General features: G+C 43.9%; 1 protein-coding gene across 1 annotated transcript in view; it reads right to left on the bottom strand.

Moving 5' to 3' along the window:
- The window catches only part of LOC115139193 (synaptosomal-associated protein 25-A), a 37,608-nt gene extending 17,288 nt beyond the window's left edge, over positions 1–20,320 (bottom strand). Inside the window, exons 1-3 of the mRNA XM_029676329.2 lie at positions 20,227–20,320; positions 3,978–4,121; positions 1,538–1,579 (exon numbers count right to left, since the gene is read on the bottom strand). Of these exons, the coding sequence (XP_029532189.1) occupies positions 1,538–1,579; positions 3,978–4,049 (114 nt within the window). The 5' untranslated portion in view covers positions 4,050–4,121; positions 20,227–20,320. The remainder of the gene's footprint in view (positions 1–1,537; positions 1,580–3,977; positions 4,122–20,226) is intronic.
- Between the last annotated feature and the right edge of the window lie 2,184 nt (positions 20,321–22,504).

Here is a 22,504-nt window from a genome sequence, read left to right on the forward strand (position 1 = left end):
CCCCTGAAAAACGGGTGTGGGACTCTGTTCAGGCATCTTTTTTACACCTGCTATGTTAGGTTAGCCAACACTATCCATATTAGTAATCGATTGGCTTTAGATACAGATACAGTATGGACCTCTGACCAGTGTGCAATGTGGCTAACAAAACATAACCCTCCTGATATCATGGAGACTTTTACAGTTCCTGGCTGACTAATAAACATGGAACCTGGTGTGGAGCATAGGCAGCATAAAAAGACACCCTGCCTCCCCTGCCTCTCATTCCTCCCTCCTCAGCAGTTTACAAGGAAGAGAGCATCAAAGTTTGGGGCAAGGGGGAGCAATAAGCCACAACTGCAGTGTATAAATGATTCTGTAATTTAGCATTCCACTTCCCAGAGAAATCCCAAGTTAGTTAATATGACTCCCAGGGGAGTCTTCTTGGCACAATTGAATACGATCCCCATAGTGCACTGCACTGAACCCCTCAGCTTGGCTCAGCTTGGCTCGATACTATCACCTTATGCAAACCGTATGGATGGAGATGGATACCCCTGGATTCTATCATTATGTATTTGGAAATGCAGATCCATTTTTGTTTGTATGAAAAAGAGAATTTGCTCACCTAAATATTATGACGACAGAGAGAGAGATAATCACTTGAATAAAATAGAATCTGTGTTCTTGACCTGTGGGGTGATACACTCTTATCGCTAATCATCTGATTGAATGTCGCAGTCTAACTGTCCCTCTCTTCTTCTCTTGCTCCCTCTCTCCATTATCCTCCATTTTCTCTTTTGTCAGACAGTCCCTCCCTCTATCTTCACCTACACTTGTCTGTTTGTCATGTCCGAGGTGCTGTTATCCTTCTCTCTCTCCCCTCTCTCTCTTGTTCTCTCTCTCCCTCCCTCTATCTCTCCCTCTCTCCCCTCTCCCTCTCTCCATCTCTCCCCCTCTGTCCATATCTCCCTCCCCCCTCTCTCCCTCTCTCCCTCCAGTGATGACAAGGAGATGCTGTGCTGTGCTATTCGGTGAGATATATGAACTGATGATCAATATGACCTTGAGATATGCAGCACAAGGCTGTCATCAGAGACCTGTTATCTCTCTGTTCTCTGTTCTCTCCCTCCCTATCCCTCTCTCTCTCTTCTGACATCTCTCTCTCAGTCTCTCTTCTGATCTCTCTCTCTCTCTCTCTCTCTCTCTCTCTCTCTCTCTCTCTCTCTTCTGATCTCTCTCTCTCTCTCTCTCTCTCTCTCTCCTGATCTCTCTCTCATCTCCCTTCTTCTTACCAAGATAACATTTCAAAACTCTCAATAGTGTTATTTTAACACTGTAATAGTGGGACTCATACGTGCACTGTAAAAGTGATACATTTAACACTCTCCGAGTTAAATGTGCTCCAGTGAAATTGCTGTGCCAGGCAGATCCTGGTTCTGTACATGTAAGAACACACAGTGCATGTCTTACCCATGTCAATATCGTGCACGGCTCGGCATTGTATTCTGGCTTGGCGTTGTGAACACTGTAAGTATGAATGGTGTCTTTCTCTTACCTCTTCCACCAGCTGTAGCATACGACGAGTGCTCTCCAGTGACTGTGGACAGAAAGGAGAAGAAACATGAGAACTGGAAAGCATCAGAAGACATGACAGATATGAGTGGAGGTTGAGATGCAGGTCTACTCTAGATATCACCACATGGTCTACTCTAGATATCACCATATGGTCTACTCTAGATATCACCACATGGTCTACTCCAGATATCACCATATGGTCTACTCTAGATCTCACCACATGGTCTACTCTAGATATCACCATATGGTCTACTCTAGATATCACCACATGGTCTACTCCAGATATCACCATATGGTCTACTCTAGATCTCACCACATGGTCTACTCTAGATATCACCATATGGTCTACTCTAGATCTCACCACATGGTCTACTCTAGATATCACCATATGGTCTACTCCAGATATCACCACATGGTCTACTCCAGATATCACCATATGGTCTACTCTAGATATCACCACATGGTCTACTCTAGATATCACCATATGGTCTACTCTAGATATCACCACATGGTCTACTCCAGATATCACCATATGGTCTACTCTAGATATCACCATATGGTCTACTCTAGATATCACCATATGGTCTACTCCAGATATCACCATATGGTCTACTCTAGATATCACCACATGGTCTACTCCAGATATCACCATATGGTCTACTCTAGATATCACCACATGGCCTACTCCAGATATCACCATATGGTCTACTCTAGATCTCACCACATGGTCTACTCTAGATATCACCATATGGTCTACTTTAGATATCACCACATGGTCTACTCTAGATATCACCATATGGTCTACTCCAGATATCACCATATGGTCTACTCTAGATATCACCATATGGTCTACTCTAGAAGCACCACATGTTTGTTTGTGAAATACTTAATAAGATACTTAAGTACTTGAGGTACTTAACTGTTACCCATAAATGATTGATATTGAGATAAAAATGATTGCATTGGACCTTTAAGGTTAAAATAAAAATAGAATGTTGTGTATCAGTAGGGTGAATTGTTACAATGACCATCATGGAAATGACAGAACTCTGATGTAGCTACAGAGAGTCAGTTATAAGATATGTTTCTTTAGAGGCACAAAAAAAACACAAAATCACAATTATGCACAATCATGACAATACTGGGCAAACAAAACATTTAAAAGGTTTGGAAGCATTACTGAACTTGTATTTTAAATACATTTGTATTTAAATAAGATTAAAAACGTGCTTATAGTCATCAGTATCATTCAAACTGTTGTAAACCATGTTGTAAAATAACTGCATATACTCTACATTGAATGCTTGGGATCAATTTCCCAACCCCCTTTTCAACCTCTTCTACTGTTGGCCAGCTAGCAAGCTAGCGAGCGATAGCGGCATGCTCCAATTTTCTCTCTAAATAGAGATCATTAGGTATGTTGCTGTGAGGCTCTGGCTGTACTGGGGTTGCGGGGTTTCTGTGGGAGCTGTGATATCTTATCCCTTTTCCATGGCTGCAGCTCGGATCCGCTCTGTGAGGCAGCTCACTGCACTGCTGAGCCCCCGGGGATGGGGGAGGGGGGGGGGGTGGGGAGAGGGAGGAGACACAGCCCGGGTTCACAGGCTGAGCCTCAACGCTGTAACGTTTACAGTCAGCCTCTCGTCTACAGTCAGCTTCTCCCCCACTCCCCCACACCCATCAGAAACCAAATGACCACCACTATACTCTGAATCTCAGAGATACAGCTTCAAGATGGCCGTTGTGTAAGAAACGTCTCAAGGTGAGATGTTGTTTAGCATTAGCGATGTGATTGGACACAGAGAGAGAGGAAACTGTGATTGGAACCACCATTTTATGTCCTGGTTGTGTTGCATGTGTGTGTGTGTGTGTGTGTGTGTGTGTTAATATTCTGCTCAGCTGTGAAAGTGTGAGTCATCGGAGAGGCAGGAGAAATGTGGGCTAGGCTGCTGCAGGCTAGTACGGAGGCTGCTGGCAACACACACACACACGTACAAACTAACACACACACACTTCACCGTTACATAAAACTGGATGCAGTTGGACCCTCCCTCCACCTGACACACAGACCCTGGCATCGAGCAGCGAATGAGGGCAACAGCACATTACCCTTCTCTATAGGAGCTGGCTGCTCTCAGGATGAGGTCATCTAGCGGGCCATCTTATGGTAATGTGTGACACTGTAACGTGTACAGTCATTTGAGGTGGAAGATGTATTTAACTGGATCTGTGGATTTTATGTCAAGTGGAGAGTGAGGAATGAGTTTATCATCAATTCTACAGCTTTTACGTGTAGTGGTTGCATATGCCTATTTCTGGATGATTTTCTGTGTACTCCCTGAAGGCTTGAGTGTCTCTCACGTGTCTATAAATCTGTTGAAGTGGTAAACAGTAGAATGGGTAGGGGTTGTGTTGCTCACCTCATCTCCAAGCTGGTCGGCGCGTTGCTGCATATCCGACAGCTCATTGCGCATGTCCAAGTCTTCAGCCATGGCTACTGGCTGTATGGGGTGGAGTTGGTCTCCAACGGGAAAGAATAGATCCTACTGGGAGGCCGGGGAAGACTAGCGGAGGAAAGGAGACACAAAACAACAAATGTTAGCATGCTAAGCTAAATAACGTCTTTTAGCACGCTAAGCTAGACATTTTATTTAGTCTGCTAAGCTAAACGGCAGCCTTTAGCATGTTAAGCTAAACAAGTATGTTCCCAGAGCTAAGGTTACGTTCCAATTGACATACTAGAATAGCACTTAGAATGCGTGCCAAATACATTGCTTCAGTGCTAGTGTAGATATTTGTGTCTTTTTAGGAAGCATGCTACATCATGTAATTTTCTGAGATGTGTTTTGCCCAATGCCACAGTAATTAACCTACACATCAAAGGTGAATCTACCCCCCCTCTATTTTCTTGGATCTCAGGCGAATGAACGGCAGGTGCTTTCCATCTGCAGTCCCTGGAACAGTTAGAACCCAGTATAGTAGAGGATTAGTGACTGCAACAGCATTTGTTCCACTGAATGATAAGTAAGTGCGCAAGTCATTGATGTTTGCAGAATGATGGCAGTCTTAGAGAGTCAAGTCGAAGGGATATTGTGGGTTAGCTAGCTCGAACACTGGACACTGTAAGCCTGTGCTGTGTTTCGCTGTAGGCCAGAATCATTAGAGGTTCAGTCATACAGTAGACAGCAGTGGAGGCTACTGAGGGGAGGACGGCTCAATGGAATGGTATCAACCACATGGAAACCATGTTTTTGATGTGTTTTGATACCATTCCATTGACTCCATTCCGGCCATTATTATGAGCCGTCCTCCCCTCAGCAGCCTCCACTGCCAGACAGGGGTTGGATCTCTCCTCAGTAGCACCCACTCACATTCACTGAGGGATTGACGATAGTCATTGTTTACCTTGCTAAATATAATAGTGGGGCAATCGTATAGGGATGCACGTCACAGAATATATGTACCCTTCACAGTAAGGCTCCGCTGATTACTATAATAAATCATCTTTACAAGGGTAACCTAACAACCTATCAACTTCGAAATCACCATCGTTAAAGTTATGTGTAGTAGTGTAAAATATTATGTGTCAGAGAGTGTATCATCGTTCGTGACAAGGCAATCCAGATTCTATTCCATATTCTGCCCTCCAGATCGTTCTGTTCCCTTGCAGTTGGAACCTACATGTGTCTTGGGAATCTCACGACATCTGCGGTTGTAACAAGCGCCACATCTTTACTACAGTAATCTTAAAGATGTATTACAGTAATCAGTCATCTTTAGTACAGTATCATAAAGCCCTCTTCCTCTTGGTAACTGACTAGGCCATATACTGTAATATATGACTCCTACATACAGATATACATATTCTCATGCAGAAGTGACCATATTATCATGTTAACAAAATACAGTATCATTCATAACCTTTTTTACAGCCACTGGAGAGCTATCCCACTGGGTACCTCCTGTCACTGGAGAGCTATCCCACTGGGTACCTCCTGTCACTGGAGAGCTATCCCACTGGGTACCTCCTGTCACTGGAGAGCTATCCCACTGGGTACCTCCTGTCACTGGAGAGCTATCCCACTGGGTACCTCCTGTCACTGGAGAGCTATCCCACTGGGTACCTCCTGTCACTGGAGAGCTATCCCACTGGGTACAGACGTCAGTTCAATGTCTAGTTTTAATTTACATTTGGTTGAGTTGTCAATTAACGTGAATTCAATGTGAAATCAACAAAAAAATGTCACTGTCTTGTCATTGGATTTAGGTTAAAAGTTGGGTGAAAAGAAGATCAAATTCCCTGACGTTGATGACTATTTTCAAATCCAATCAGTTTTCCACCTTGATTCAATATCATCACATTGAATTGTTTTGTTGAAATGACGTGGAAACAATGTTGATTCAACCAATTTTTGTCCCATGGGATCTTTGTACACAAAGCACACAGTAAGTTCGCTTTCCTCCCTCCATAGCTTTTCTTTAGACGTTTCCTTCTCCTGCAAGGCTAAACATGACCAGCAGCCATCTTGGATTACAGAAATCTCTTATCGACTGGGCAGCAGCAGAAGCAGTGCCTTTTAAATCAAATTAGATTGAAAAACAGGGCATCAACATTTGTTACGCGAGAAAGAAAGGCTTTCATCTCAAACACAAACAGGCTGGATTCTCTCTCTGGAGCCCCTCAAGGCTGCCTGTTATCCCCTCTGCAGTTTACCGCTGAAACTAGCACATCAACCAGTCCTAAACTGAGGGGTGCAGAGGGCAACTGGAAACATGCCATCAATTAATAGATTTTTAATAAACCAATTAATTAATTATTTAATCAACCTATTGAGTCATATTATTTAATCCGGCTATTAATTGAACGTTTTCACAATGGACTAGAGATATGTGTCTGTGAACCATTTAGCTTCTTATCTAAAGATTCCATTAAGCTTCTGATCTAAAGATTCCATTTCGATTCTGATCTATTTAGATTGAGATCTGATGAGACCGTTGTCATTATGAGTGTGAACTACAAGCCCGGGGTTTATCACCTCTCTTGGACATTGTGAAGACGTGATTCATGCTGAGGGAGCATCCACTAGGGTTGTTGTCACAGAAACATGGATAACCCTTGGAGACGTATGTCATAACTAGTTGAGACTTTAAACACAGCTAGGACATAACCTGGCCTACATACTGTATATGCTACAATACATACACTCCTCGTTACTATGTAGAGAGCTTGAAAGCACTTGGAAAAACCCTATATAAAAAAAGCACTATATAAATCCAATCCTCTGACTTCAAATATATGTATAACACAAGAGAACAATATCTAAGGTATCATGTGAAAATATATTCAACTGAATTACTTATTTGCAGTGCAAATAGATGGGAATCTAAGTGGGAATCAGCAGGTAATATTCAGATAACACAAGGAACTCTATTCAATCTGTAAAGCGTTACAGATAGCATGCTAGAAATGTAAAGGTAATTTCCTATTGAGCCGACAGAGAGTTTACCATGAATCCAGTTTCCGCCAACACGGGAATATTACATTTTTATCATGCTGCAACACGATACGGATTGAATAGAGCCCAAGGTAAACATGCTGCTATACAATCAACCTACAAATCTGGACCACAGAATCAACACAATCAATGTGTGAGGTTGAACGGTCCACGTCCATCTCCACTGACAGATAAACAGGAAGCTTTATGTTACTCTCAGATCCAGCAGAGAGAGAATGGGTTTCTGTCATGTTAACAAGGTCAGACACATTTACTGATTGGCTCAGCTAATTTACTATGATTTACTCTCTTCTGTTTCCCTCTGACAGCTGCCAGACATCTGCCTCTGAGACAGACATGCTGCCTTATTCTTTACCTTCCTCGACCTCCTTCCCCTCCCTCCCCTCCTCAAGCCCATCCACTATCTAATCTATCCATCTACCTCCCTCTTTCTCTCCAAACCTCATCCTATACCTCCCTCTTTCCCTCCAAATCTCATCCTCTACCTCCCTCTTTCTATCCAAACCTCATCCTCTACCTCCCTCTTTCTGTCCCAACCTCATCCTTTACCTCCCTCTTTCTCTCCAAACCTCATCCTATACCTCCCTGTTTCCCTCCAAACCTCATCCTCTACCTCCCTCTTTCTATCCAAACCTCATCCTCTATCTCCCTCTTTCTCGCCATACCTTGTCCTCTACCTCTCTCTTTCTCTCCAAAACTCATGCTATACCTCCCTCTTTCTCTCCAAACTTTGTCCACTACCTCTCTCTTTCTCTCCAAACCTTATCCTCTACCTCCCTCCCTCTTCCTTTCAAAATCCAAAATGCTGGTGAATGTTTCATTTGGGATTCGTAGGAAGCACCAAATATCTGCAAAGGAAGCATAATATCATTAAAAAATGTCTGTGGAGATGTTTTCCAGTGTCATCCTCTTATTGATGATTCTAACACACATCAGGTCCTCCACCACTGCTCCATGCAAGCCACTGCTAGGCCTAACTGACCATCTGTCCTGATACAAGCTAAGACAAACTCTCTCTCTCTCTCTCTCACACACACACACACACACACACACACACACACACACACACACACACACACACACACACACACACACACACACACACACACACACACACACACACACACACACACACACACACACACACACACACACACACACTATAGGGAGTGTTTAACTGAGCTTTGCTGAGTATAGCATCATTTCATTATGGCAGCAGACAATATGTTGTTAAATGTTTTATATGACAGCTCTTACATTTCCCAAGGTAATAAACACTGTGTTCGCTTCTAGTTGACTAAAGACTTATTAATGAGATGTTAAAAAAGAATGAATAAGATATTAAAAAGCAGTTAACCAGTTAATGCATCTGTTACTTTTACAATTTACACATTTTAAAACGTAACTGTCAAAGATACTGTATTATATAAGAGGCACCCTTCATAGACGATATGGCTGAGCTACAGTCAGGCAGCTATAATCACTGCAGGTCCAGTAATGAAAAATATTGAGATTCGAATTCCCCACACGTTCCCTTATCTTATGAGGCGGCCATATTTCATGCCTTGTCCAATCACAGAGTACTTACAGAACGCTCTCTCCACCCCCACCCCTGTCGGCTGGCTCTCCCTCGTGTGCCTGCAAATGATCTCGCCTGGAAAACTTAAAATGACTGTACATGTATTCATCAAATAAATACCCTGCCTGGTACAGAACCACAAACACATTACCGTGCTGTCTGAAATCAAAATGAACGAGGGAATGAGAATTTCAAGGAGGTGCTTTAAATTCCTCAGGGATGCGTTCCATGCCCTGATCGAAACTTCAGCTAAAGGTAACTGCCTTCGTCATTCATTCAGTGGGCAGCAGCTATGTGGTTGACTCAAGCACCCAGACCAAACAAATGTTCAGTTAGACTGGCATTTCCTAACCTTACAGACAAACCGACACATGGTCTGTTCTGACAATAGACAGAATCATTGTTCTGGTCCAACACTTAAACAGAGAATAGCTCTTTGTCTCTGTGTGTGTTTTGCGTGCATGTTGGCATGCTCACAGTGACCCTTTGTTTTGCAACGGCTGCCATTTTCTCTTCTTCCTCTGGTTAATCTCAGTCTTTGCTCCAGCTAATACCACACACAGTATCCACCACAACAACACCATTTACACATCAATATGTGCTCTGTGGTATATGTTTAATCTGTGAGATATTAGCCTATGGAATAAGAATGAGTCCTCTTTAAATCATCGTAAACTAAAGAAGCGTATTGTGAGGACGTTTTTGAAATAGGGTCATCTCTCTTCTAAAGCCCGTTAACACTGGGATATAGGGTAGCTGACCCTGCTGTTAACACTGGGATATAAGGTAGCTGACCCTGCTGTTAACACTGGGATATAAGGTAGCTGACCCTGCTGTTTAGGCTGGGATATAAGGTAGCTGACCCTGCTGTTTACACTGGGATATAAGGTAACTGACCCTGCTGTTAACACTGGGATATAAGGTAGCTGACCCTGCTGTTAACACTGAGATATAAGGTAACTGACCCTGCTGTTTACACTGGGATATAAGGTAACTGACCCTGCTGTTAACACTGGGATATAAGGTAGCTGACCCTGCTGTTTACACTGGGATATAAGGTAGCTGACCCTGCTGTTTACACTGGGATATAAGGTAGCTGACCCTGCTATTTACACTGGGATATAAGGTAACTGACCCTGCTGTTTACACTGGGATATAAGGTAGCTGACCCTGCTGTTAACACTGGGATATAAGGTAACTGACCCTGCTGTTTACACTGGGATATAAGGTAGGTGACCCTGCTGTTAACACTGGGATATAAGGTAGGTGACCCTGCTGTTAACACTGGGATATAAGGTAGCTGACCCTGCTGTTTACACTGGGATATAAGGTAGCTGACCCTGCTGTTTACACTGGGATATAAGGTAGCTGACCCTGCTGTTAACACTGGGATATAAGGTAGCTGACCCTGCTGTTTACACTGGGATATAAGGTAGCTGACCCTGCTGTTTACACTGAGATATAAGGTAGCTGACCCTGCTGTTAACACTGGGATATAAGGTAGCTGACCCTGCTGTTAACACTGGGATATAAGGTAGCTGACCCTGCTGTTTACACTGGGATATAGGGTAGCTGACCCTGCTGTTAACACTGGGATATAAGGTAGCTGACCCTGCTGTTTACACTGGGATATAAGGTAGCTGACCCTGCTGTTTACGCTGGGATATAAGGTAGCTGACCCTGCTGTTTACACTGGGATATAAGGTAGGTGACCCTGCTGTTTACGCTGGGATATAAGGTAGCTGACCCTGCTGTTTACACTGGAATATAGGGTAACTGACCCTGCAGTTTACACTGGGATATAAGGTAGCTGACCCTGCTGTTAACACTGGGATATAAGGTAGCTGACCCTGCTGTTAACACTGGGATATAGGGTAGCTGACCCTGCTGTTTGCATTCATGACCTTCTCACACCACTCAGGCCGTTTCAAAAAGCTGATTGTCCTCTCAACATCACCTCTCTACAGTTGATTGTCCTCCTCCAATCCTCAATACAAAACACACACAAAAATGTGTACCTGCTTCTCATCCATCAATCAGCCAAATCAAACAAAAATAAATACTATATCCCCATGTACTGCAGAGCAGAAGCCCTATATCCCCATGTACTGCAGAGCAGAAGCCCTATATCCCCATGTACTGCAGAGCAGAAGCCCTATATCCCCATGTACTGCAGAGCAGAAGCCCTATATCCCCATGTACTGCAGAGCAGAAGCCCTATATCCCCATGTGCTGCATAGCAGGAGCCCTATCTCCCCATGTACTTCAGAGCAGAAGCCCTATATCCCCATGTGCTGCAGAGCAGGAGCCCTATCTCCCCATGTGCTGCAGAGCAGGAGCCCTATCTCCCCATGTACTGCAGAGCAGGAGCCCTATCTCCCCATGTACTGCAGAGCAGAAGCCCTATATCCCCATGTGCTGCAGAGCAGGAGCCCTATATCCCCATGTACTGCAGAGCAGAAGCCCTATATCCCCATGTACTGCAGAGCAGAAGCCCTATATCCCCATGTACTGCAGAGCAGAATCCCTATATCCCCATGTACTGCAGAGCAGAAGCCCTATATCCCCATGTACTGCAGAGCAGAAGCCCTATATCCCCATGTACTGCAGAGCAGAAGCCCTATATCCCCATGTACTGCAGAGCAGAAGCCCTATATCCCCATGTACTGCAGAGCAGAAGCCCTATATCCCCATGTACTGCAGAGCAGGAGCCCTATCTCCCCATGTACTGCAGAGCAGGAGCCCTATCTCCCCATGTACTGCAGAGCAGAAGCCCTATATCCCCATGCGCTGCAGAGCAGGAGCCCTATCTCCCCATGTACTGCAGAGCAGGAGCCCTATCTCCCCATGTACTGCAGAGCAGAAGCCCTATATCCCCATGTGCTGCAGAGCAGGAGCCCTATCTCCCCATGTGCTGCAGAGCAGGAGCCCTATCTCCCCATGTACTGCAGAGCAGAAGCCCTATATCCCCATGTACTGCAGAGCAGAAGCCCTATATCCCCATGTACTGCAGAGCAGAAGCCCTATATCCCCATGTACTGCAGAGCAGAAGCCCTATCTCCCCATGTGCTGCAGATCAGGAGCCCTATCTCCCCTCTGACGGTGGCAGACAGTCACCTCTGCGGTCTCCTTGTGTAGTGTTACGGTTAGGACCAGGGAGGCACCCAGCTGGGCTGGTCAAAACTAGCTCATTCCCTTCCTCTTGGGAACATTAACTAACAGCAGACTGCCCCCGGAGGGCCTGGGAAATATGACAAATATGACGAACACAACAAAGAGCGGCCACCGCAGAGGTCGGCAAGGGACAGGGGAAGAGAGGAGAGAGGTGGGATGGGGGAGAGAGGGGAGAGGGGTGGGAGGGGGTAGAGAGGTGAGATAGGTGAGATGGATTAGGAGAGGGGTGGGGTGAGGTGGGGAAAATAGTGAGAGGGGAGAGAAGGGAGAGAATGGGAATGAGAGGTTATGGGAGAGGCAGGAGGAGACAACCTGTTACGAGACAATAGATCTATAGAGAAAACCTGAACCTACTGTACCAGACACTAGAGCTGGGATATGATCGGAACCTACTGTACCAGACACTAGAGCTGGGATATGATCTGTAGAGAAAACCTACTGTACCAGACACTAGAACTGGGATATGATCTGAACCGACTGTACCAGACACTAGAGCTGGGATATGATCTGTAGAGAAAACCTACTGTACCAGACACTAGAGCTGGGATATGATCTGAACCTACTGTACCAGACACTAGAGCTGGGATATGACCTGAACCTACTGTACCAGACACTAGAGCTGGGATATGATCTGAACCTACTGTACCAGACACTAGAGCTGGGATATGATCTGTAGAGAAAACCTACTGTACCAGACACTAGAGCTGGGATATGATCTGAACCTACTGTACCAGACACTAGAGCTGGGATATGATCTGTAGAGAAAACCTACTGTACCAGACACTAGAGCTGGGATATGATCTGAACCTACTGTACCAGACACTAGAGCTGGGATATGATCTGTAGAGAAAACCTACTGTACCAGACACTAGAGCTGGGATATGATCTGAACCTACTGTACCAGACACTAGAGCTGGGATATGATCTGTAGAGAAAACCTACTGTACCAGACACTAGAGCTGGGATATGATCTGAACCTACTGTATCAGACACTAGAGCTGGGATATGATCTGTAGAGAAAGCCTACTGTACCAGACACTAGAGCTGGGATATGATCTGAACCTACTGTACCAGACACTAGAGCTGAGATATGATCTGAACCGACTGTACCAGACACTAGAGCTGGGATATGATCTGTAGAGAAAACCTACTGTACCAAACACTAGAGCTGGGATATAATCTGAACCTACTGTACCAGACACTAGAGCTGGGATATGATCTGAACCTACTGTACCAGACACTAGAGCTGGGATATGATCTGAACCTACTGTACCAGACACTAGAGCTGGGATATAATCTGAACCTCCTGTACCAGACACTAGAGCTGGGATATGATCTGAACCTACTGTACCAGACACTAGAGCTGGGATATGACCTGAACCTACTGTACCAGACACTAGAGCTGGGATATGATCTGAACCTACTGTACCAGACACTAGAGCTGGGATATGATCTGAACCGACTGTACCAGACACTAGAGCTGGGATATGATCTGTAGAGAAAACCTACTGTACCAGACACTAGAGCTGGGATATGATCTGAACCTACTGTACCAGACACTAGAGCTGGGATATGATCTGAACCTACTGTACCAGACACTAGAGCTGGGCGATATGGACAAAAATACATTTTAAGATAAATTGACTGAATCAACACCATTATGATAAATAGGTTATAACAATGTCCACCAGTTTTTTATATTACCCTTCAAACTACTACTGCTAGTTTGAATATAAAGTAGCTATCAATTGTCCCAACAATCACCCATATTAGCAAACTTCATTTTAAACTTCACATTTCTCTAGTAATGCCTACTTATCATAATGAACGATATTAGCTAAATGTCCACAATAAGTGGTCGGTTTGGTCGGTGTCGATCATTTTCAGTTTATTGTTCCAGCGCTACGAGACGGGTCGGGAGCCTGTTTTGAATTAAAAGCATGACCTTCCAGTTTTTAATGGACTGAGACGATAAAACTGTGTCGAGATGCACAGGCACGCCAAACCTGCAGCAGAAGCTTTTTAATGTTGTGATATTTGATGGAATTGAATGGCAAGGGCACATTGAAGCACCCAATCCCCATCCCTGCAAGGAACATGCAGATTCAATTACAGATGGTTTACTGATGCTGTGGTAATAGATAATCAAAGTGTTTTGTCTTAATCAATATTGATTTGTTTCATTATCCCCGTAATCCTTTTTCGTCTGTGGAATGTGTTTGTACTGTAATACAGCCTATTCAGAGTCCTACCCCACAATGTTCCATTCAAACACATTGATGGTCCAATTCCGTGAACACATTCATGGCTTATATTTGACTGATTTATGGCAATTTTCCCCACCTAATTTATCTGTGATCCAAATGGATAGGCTGTCATCTGGGACACATTGAATTATGTGGGGAAAATTGCCATGAATCAGTCAAATAAGCCCCAAAATGTAATTTCTCAGTTGTCCAGTGACAGCAGCCTCGGTAGCCAAGATGTGGCAGCATTAGAGGCTATTAAATATTTGAGGAGTCATAAAGACAAAGACATTAAAAAGCAATTAGTGGGCCCCCGGGCCAAGAAACACATTCTGACAAGACCCTCACTCACAATATCTAATAATAATAGCTATGTCTGAATGACATCGTATTATTCCCTAGTGCACTCATTGAATTACATACAGGATCTCTGCTATTCTTCTTCTCTTCCTCTTCTTCTTCTGTCCAATCCCTCATGATTATCTTTACATTTGGTTAACTATTAACATGAATAGGTGTTAATACATGTAATAAGCATGTTCTAACCTACTATTTAGTACATGTTACTAGTAGCAAGCAAAAGAGAGAGATGTGCATAATCCACTATGAAAAAGACTTCAGACAGAGAGAAAAATAACTCATTATGAGTGTAAATCCAGTCAAGACAAATATGCATTGATCTGATTGGCCAGGCAGGAAATTGAAGCATGTTACCTACAATTGTCCCTAATTGATATTCTCTATATTCCCATGAAGCTTTAGCTCAGTGAACCAACATCTGCATCATTAACATATTACGGCTATACGAAGAACACACACACACACAGATTAGATCAAATCAAAATCTCTCAGGCAAATCAAATGTGTGTTTGCACGCGCATGCATGCGTGCCGGCGAGAGAAAGAGAAAGAGAGAAAGAGAGAGAGAGAGGAGAAAGATCCAATCCCAGGCAGTGATATGACAATAAAGCCAATGTATTGCATACAGACAGTGTCATTACTCATTCACTATGAATTCTGATCAGGCAGTTCTAGGTGCAGTATGTGCAAGCCAGAATAAAGTAAGTAGCCTTGGCTCACAACAGCAGGAGCCAATCTCCTGTTTCTATAGTGTGATGTACAAGCAACCCCCTGGACAGGATACTAGTCTATCACAGGGCCTTACCCCCAATCTATCTCCTTAATGCTGAGTGCCAAGCAGAAACACATAAGGTCCCATAATTGTTTATTTTTTACTGTCTTTTATATGACTTGCCTGGGGATTGAACCCCCAACCTTCCAATCTTAGGGCAGTCAGTCTAACAACAACTGAGTTGTTTACAAGCCAGAAAAACCCGGGCATAATCTACCAGAACCCCCACTGCCTTCACTGCAGCATCATAAATTACCCAGCCTCAGATTGACAAAGGTAGAGCAACAATATCACCACAGAGACTCGCTTCATTGGCTTCTGAATAAGATACAGTAATGGTGTTGAATGCAGCCCAGAGTCAACACAATACTAATGTGTATCTAGCCTATTGTCAGGCACCTGAGCTCCCTATAGGACATGTAATGGTGAACGGCCCAAGCACATTCATGTTGACGAGACCAGATGACTTGGTTAATAACGTGGCTCACTGAAGAAGGGATTCGATGGCGATGTCCGTGCTTCAGTCCAGACCAGGGAGGTTTCAACCAATCATATGCCTCGTAACTCAACACAGAGGAATCCTTCCACCATACAACTGACTGGGAAGATGCTCTCTGTGGTCACAGCAACTTGCAGCACTAGACTTACTACTGTTGCAGTCTGCGTCATACCCTGTTACTGGCAGGCCTGCTCACACCATATGTCTTGTCATCACTGACCAATGTAATGTTCTAAAAACAGAGATAGTTGATGAGGTCTATGAAAACCAACAAATATTCTTTACAAAAGCTTTGATGATATATGTGCTGTATGATTTGGAGAAGGTCCAACAACAAGAAGACAAACAATATTTACCAAAGATAACTCACCCTAATCACATTTGGGCATCTCTACTCGAAAGTAAACATTTAGTAGATGTACTACTGTACCTGCAGTGGATTAAATGTTTTGATGCAGTATAGAAGATTAAAGGTACAATCTCTCTTACTCGTCTCTATCTCTCTATTTCTCTCTCTCCCTCTCTCTCTCTCTCTTTATCTCTCTATTTCTCTCTCTCCCTCTCTCTCTCTCTCTTTATCTCTCTCTTTCTCTCTCTCTCTCTCTTTCTCTCTCTCTCTCTCTCTCTCTCTCTCTCTCTCTCACTAATCCTTTCATTCGCCATTATCTTCTATTTTCCATCATTCTGAGGAACATCAGCCCCTCTTCTGATTGGTGGGTGGTGGGAAGAGAGGATCATGGGAAAAAACCCAGTAGCACCAGAGAAGAAGAGCTCAGATGGTAACAGCCCGCAGAGTGACACTCCAGCATCTCTCACTATTATTACCAGTGAATAATTGTTAGCGACATGCTCTGTGGGGGTCCATGGGTTAGGTTTCTGGCTATATAAACACAATTTGATTGATTGAATAACTGAATAGTGCAATGCAGCTCAGTAAAGTACATCGAAAACCAACAACTATGTTGATGACTCTGACATTTGCAGGAAATATAACTATATGACTGTCAGCCAAATGGAATCATTAGTTGGAGCCAACATAACATTATACAACTATCTCAGAGACTGCAGCGCAAGGTGACATCATAGCTTCTCTGTTTCATCTTCACTATAAAGACGAGGGGGCTTTGGGTATAGAAGAATTCTACAACATCTTCTACCAAAATTGTACAACTCCTTTGTCCCAGGGCTGATGCAGACTTGCTATCGAGAGATTCTCCCATCGATGTGTCCCAGCCATGTGTCATAGGCAGTGACGGAGGGAACACGCCAAAGTCCTCAATCTTCGGACATCGCCATAGCTTCCTCTGCTCTACAGCAGCAGCCATTTTGTCTTATTGTTTACTACCTGATTGTCTCAGGGAAAATGAGACTAACTCCCTTGTGGTAAAGAGTAGATGCCAAATCCTCTCCCCTCCTCCTCCTGTTCCACTACTGTCATCAGGTCAAAGGCAAGGTTAACTCTCTTGGTGAAACTGATGCTACTGGAGTAGGCCTTTGTTATGTAGTGAAACAGAATACGCTGTACCTGATAGAAGCCTATACATACTCTGAAAAGCTTAAACATAGTGTTGGATTGAATCTTATCATATACATACTCTGAAAAGCTTAAACATAGTGTTGGATTGAATCTTATCATATACATACTCTGAAAAGCTTAAACATAGTGTTGGATTGAATCTTATCATATACATACTCTGAAAAGCTTAAACATAGTGTTGGATTGAATCTTATCATATACATACTCTGAAAAGCTTAAACATAGTGTTGGATTGAATCTTATCATGCAACATACTTTAATGTTTCCACGTATGTGTTAGATCTTATATGTTTCTGAATTGATAATAGCCTACACAAAAATGGCCAGATTATGATATCAATACAGTCAATCCCCACACATATTTTGCAAACGGCACCATATTCCCTACAAAGTGCACTACTTTTGACGCGAGCCCTATGGGCCCAGGCCAAAAGTAGTGCACTAAATATGGAATAGGGTGCCCTTTGGGATGCAAAATACAGTACTTCCTGACTGAAAACCTAATCTACAGTCCTTTTCCAGGGCCATGAACCTAGAATAGCGTCCACTAGTCTACGTTGGTCAGAACAGCACATTACTCAACATCAATACAGACCTCATTATAGAGATACCATCACACACAGTCCCCCTGACATCGAGCAAAATGCACGATTCTTCAGCTTCCTCAAGGCATACAGTACATCATAAATGCATGTCGAATTACAGTAGAATGCCATCGTTCTTTCAGTTGACAAGCATCATTATCAATCAGTAACAGTGAGGCATTTATTCGTTGGTATGTTTGGCAAAAAAAGGTGAAATTATTAATCCAAGGCTGCAATCATATAGATTGTGATATAAGTTAAATGTTCTGAAATCGATTTATTGGCCAAACGGACTTCTTGGCCAAATGTCCATTTCATTATAGCTTTTTTAGGGGGACATTTGGTAATTGTCGGCAGTCATTTACTGATATCTGGAGAGTATATGCTCAGAAAAAATAGGGATAGCCGCATGCACCAATACGCACAATGCACAGTTCAGCAAATCTATAGATTTCAGCTCGGTATACCAGACACACACATAGAGAGAGAGAGAGAGAGAGAGAGAGAGAGAGAGAGCTATATAAACGAACAATAGGCTGTTCCGAAAAACAATCAACCGCTACCGCTGGGTGATGGTACATGAGTCACCATTTACTCGTGGAAAAAGCCCTATAGTGCCGCCCACGCTCTGCAGTCAAACCGATGGAAGCCGCATGATGCGATATGGTAGGCTATAGCAGCCATGTCAACCGAAAGCATGCGTTTCATGTTCTTTTATTTGTCAGCTCAACATGGGCCCTCTCAACACTCCATTCAATGCTGGATTCCTTTCATATCTAACGGCCTGTTACTAGCTTCTCCATTTTGATATTATCTCTCTCTCTCTTTCCTCTCTCTCTCTCTGTCTCTTTCTTTCTGTCCCTGTCTCTCTCTCTGATGTTATGGCACAAGAGACTGAAAACTCTCAGGTAGAGCAATGGGGAGATGCGACGGTGGTCCAACATCACGTGGTGCTGAAATCTAAAAACAGTATTTCCAGGTGCGACCTGCGAAGAAGAGCACGTAGAGGAGCACGTGACCTACATAACTAATTTGCCGCAAACCTTAAAGGTCTGGTCAGCAATCAACCAATGTTCCATTGAGCCATGATGGAGAGAAGACCATTTAAATTCACATACATCATAACAGATTTGGTGTCAATTTCACCACATGCTTCGTGCTTGACAAGTCGATGATCTAAGGATCTCATCTGTGGTTTGATGTAGTCGAGGTGCAGTGCATATACGTATAGGATGGCGTGGATGGATGGGGGCTATAGGATGTCATAGTGCGGGTTTCACCGTCCTCCCCCGCTCCCCCCGCCCATCCTCTAGCACCGGGAAGACACAGACGTAATTACCGATGCTTCGTCACCTAAATGGCATGGCAGGGATGTGGCCATTTTGACGCAACAAACTGAGTAGGCTACAGCCAGCGAGCACGGACGGGCGTACATATATAGTGGCATATTCATGAAGAATGTCGGTCGTGTCTCCCCTGTTTACCCCCCCCCCCCTCCTCCCATCAACACACTCTGGCGCAGTTTACTATAATGACATTCCCTAAATCAATTGATGACCCCTTCTTTCACCCCTTTCGGATGTTTCTCCCCAACTGCATTTTTAACGCACATTAGGCTCTAAATCTGCACTAAATCACACCTACTTTTGTTTTGATAGACTTACTATCATTCACGATTCCCCTGCGGCATCAGCAGTGGGCTGTTGCCTACCCACATTTGAGAAGCGGTCGTAAAATACCATCCTCTTAAGCATCACTCGCGGGAGTGATAAACCAGCTCTGCGCAAAATCCCCAAAAGCTTCTAAATATACACACGTTTCAAAGCATGCTGGTGCAAAACACAACAAGTCATATCTAATACGGTTTGAATATCTAATAAAGCCGTGTCTTTGTTTAATGTATTGTGCGTGTTCGTCTGCATATTTTCTGAGCGAGTTTGAGAGCAAGAGAGACAACAGCGCAGCCGAGCCCCAGCTGTCATTGTCCAAGGTGCTGAAACGCAGAAAACGCCCACACCTTACGCATTAGCACATACAGCATCCTTCAATTTCAGAAAATCGACTGCTCGTGGAGATTTACACGCACAGCACAAGGTTCATGTAATTAGAAAGAGGCAAACGCCGGCATGGCTTTCTCTAATAACAATACACATAGCCTATCATTGATATATTTCAAAATCAGGCATGCGAATTAAACAAAAAGGCAACGAATAAACCTTTATTAATCAAGTGGATCGTCATGCAGGGTTTATCAAAACATATCATCCGATGCTCTCAATCGAAAACGGCTTCACAATTCAAAACCGAGTACTTTATTTTGTACTGAAAATATTTTGGTGAAAACCCCCGAAAATAAAAAATTTGCGTTATAATAGAAAATATAAATCTAAAGTGTTCTCTTACCTGTACCGTGGTCGGTGGCTTGCAGTCAGCAGGAGGAAATGTCTGCGTATTTCAACAACTAACAGATATCACTCCCGTTCTGTGTGGACTGGATTGCTGCAAAGGCACTGCGCGTGGTTGATACCTCCTCAGTTCTTCAATGGAACGCAGCAGCTCTGCCCTAGTCAAAGATGGCAGTCGCTTTTGACGTCAGCAGCTTTTAATAGATAGGCCTATCTGTCAAAAAGAGAGGCACTTCTGTAAGCTTGGTAGTGGGCAGCTGCATGCGCACCGGTAACTGCTCAACGGAAATCGCCATGTATTATTTTGGGCAAACAACAACCTGTGAATGTGTTTACATGTGTCGTGTCATGGTATCACATTTCAGCCATCGATTCTAAACAGTTTCTCCCCTAAAACAGATATTTATGTAGAATTATTTTTGTCGCTTTATGATGAGAAATAGGTAGCATAATATAATAGATAGGCCTACACATGCTCGGTATGACGATATTATTGAGGATCTACTACTAACGTGTGATTTAGTCCTATTGAAACAAACAGCACCCGCACAACAACATAACCATATTGGATGCTCTGAAACAGAATTGTGAATAGTCTATAGCGTTATACTAATGGGTGGTCGTTACTTTCTCTTACAGCAATGACGCATTTCTTTTTTATCTCTTGACATTTTAGTCATTATTTTCCTGACTCACCCACATTTTAACCTAACAATACACACTGCATTTCAGTCACTGTGAATCCCAAACAAAACAGAAAGAAAACAAGTAAAGGTTTGAATCACTATTCTAACTTCTGTAAGTTAGGGGAGGACGGGTTGGTTGTCCCATGGGTTGGTTGTCACAGTGCTAATTACTCCCAATCTAAATGGAGTTGTGTAATCATTTTAAAGTTAAAATGTGTGAATTCGTTTAAAACTTCTTCGGGATTGGTGGGTCCCCTGTGGGACGTTGAGCTAACGTAGGCTAATGTGATTAGCATGAGGTTGTAAGTTACACAAACATTTCTCAGTACATAGACATATCTGATAATGTCAGAAAGCTTAAATTCTTGTTAATCAAATCAAATCAAATCAAATGTATTTATATAGCCCTTCGTACATCAGCTGATATCTCAAAGTGCTGTACAGAAACCCAGCCTAAAACCCCAAACAGCAAACAATGCAGGTGTAAAAGCACGGTGGCTAGGAAAAACTCCCTAGAAAGGCCAAAACCTAGGAAGAAACCTAGAGAGGAACCAGGCTATGTGGGGTGGCCAGTCCTCTTCTGGCTGTGCCGGGTAGAGATTATAACAGAACATGACCAAGATGTTCAAATGTTCATAAATGACCAGCATGGTCGAATAATAATAAGGCAGAACAGTTGAAACTGGAGCAGCAGCACAGTCAGGTGGACTGGGGACAGCAAGGAGTCATCATGTCAGGTAGTCCTGGGGCACGGTCCTAGGGCTCAGGTCCTCCGAGAGAGAGAGAAAGAAAGAGAGAATTAGAGAGAGCATATGTGGGGTGGCCAGTCCTCTTCTGGCTGTGCCGGGTGGAGATTATAACAGAACGTGGCCAAGATGTTCAAATGTTCATAAATGACCAGCATGGTTGAATAATAGTAAGGCAGAACAGTTGAAACTGGAGCAGCAGCATGGCCAGGTGGACTGGGGACAGCAAGGAGTCATCATGTCAGGTAGTCCTGGGACATGGTCCTAGGGCCCAGGCCAGTTGAAACTGGAGCAGCAGCATGGCCAGGTGGACTGGGGACAGCAAGGAGTCATCATGTCAGGTAGTCCTGGGGCATGGTCCTAGGGCTCAGGTCCTCCGAGAGAGAGAAAGAAAGAGAGAAGGAGAGAATTAGAGAACACACACTTAGATTCACACAGGACACCGAATAGGACAGGAGAAGTACTCCAGATATAACAAACTGACCCTAGCCCCCCGACACATAAACTAATGCAGCATAAATACTGGAGGCTGAGACAGGAGGGGTCAGGAGACACTGTGGCCCCATCCGAGGACACCCCGGACAGGGCCAAACAGGAAGGATATAACCCCACCCACTTTGCCAAAGCACAGCCCCCACACCACTAGAGGGATATCTTCAACCACCAACTTACCATCCTGAGACAAGGCCGAGTATAGCCCACAAAGATCTCCGCCACGGCACAACCCAAGGGGGCGCCAACCCAGACAGGCCGACCACAACAGTGAATCAACCCACCCAGGTGACGCACCCCCCCAGGGACGGCATGAGAGAGCCCCAGTAAGCCAGTGACTCAGCCCCGTAAC

Source organism: Oncorhynchus nerka, linkage group LG13 (assembly GCF_034236695.1).
Source record: "Oncorhynchus nerka isolate Pitt River linkage group LG13, Oner_Uvic_2.0, whole genome shotgun sequence".
NCBI lineage: Eukaryota > Metazoa > Chordata > Actinopteri > Salmoniformes > Salmonidae > Oncorhynchus > Oncorhynchus nerka.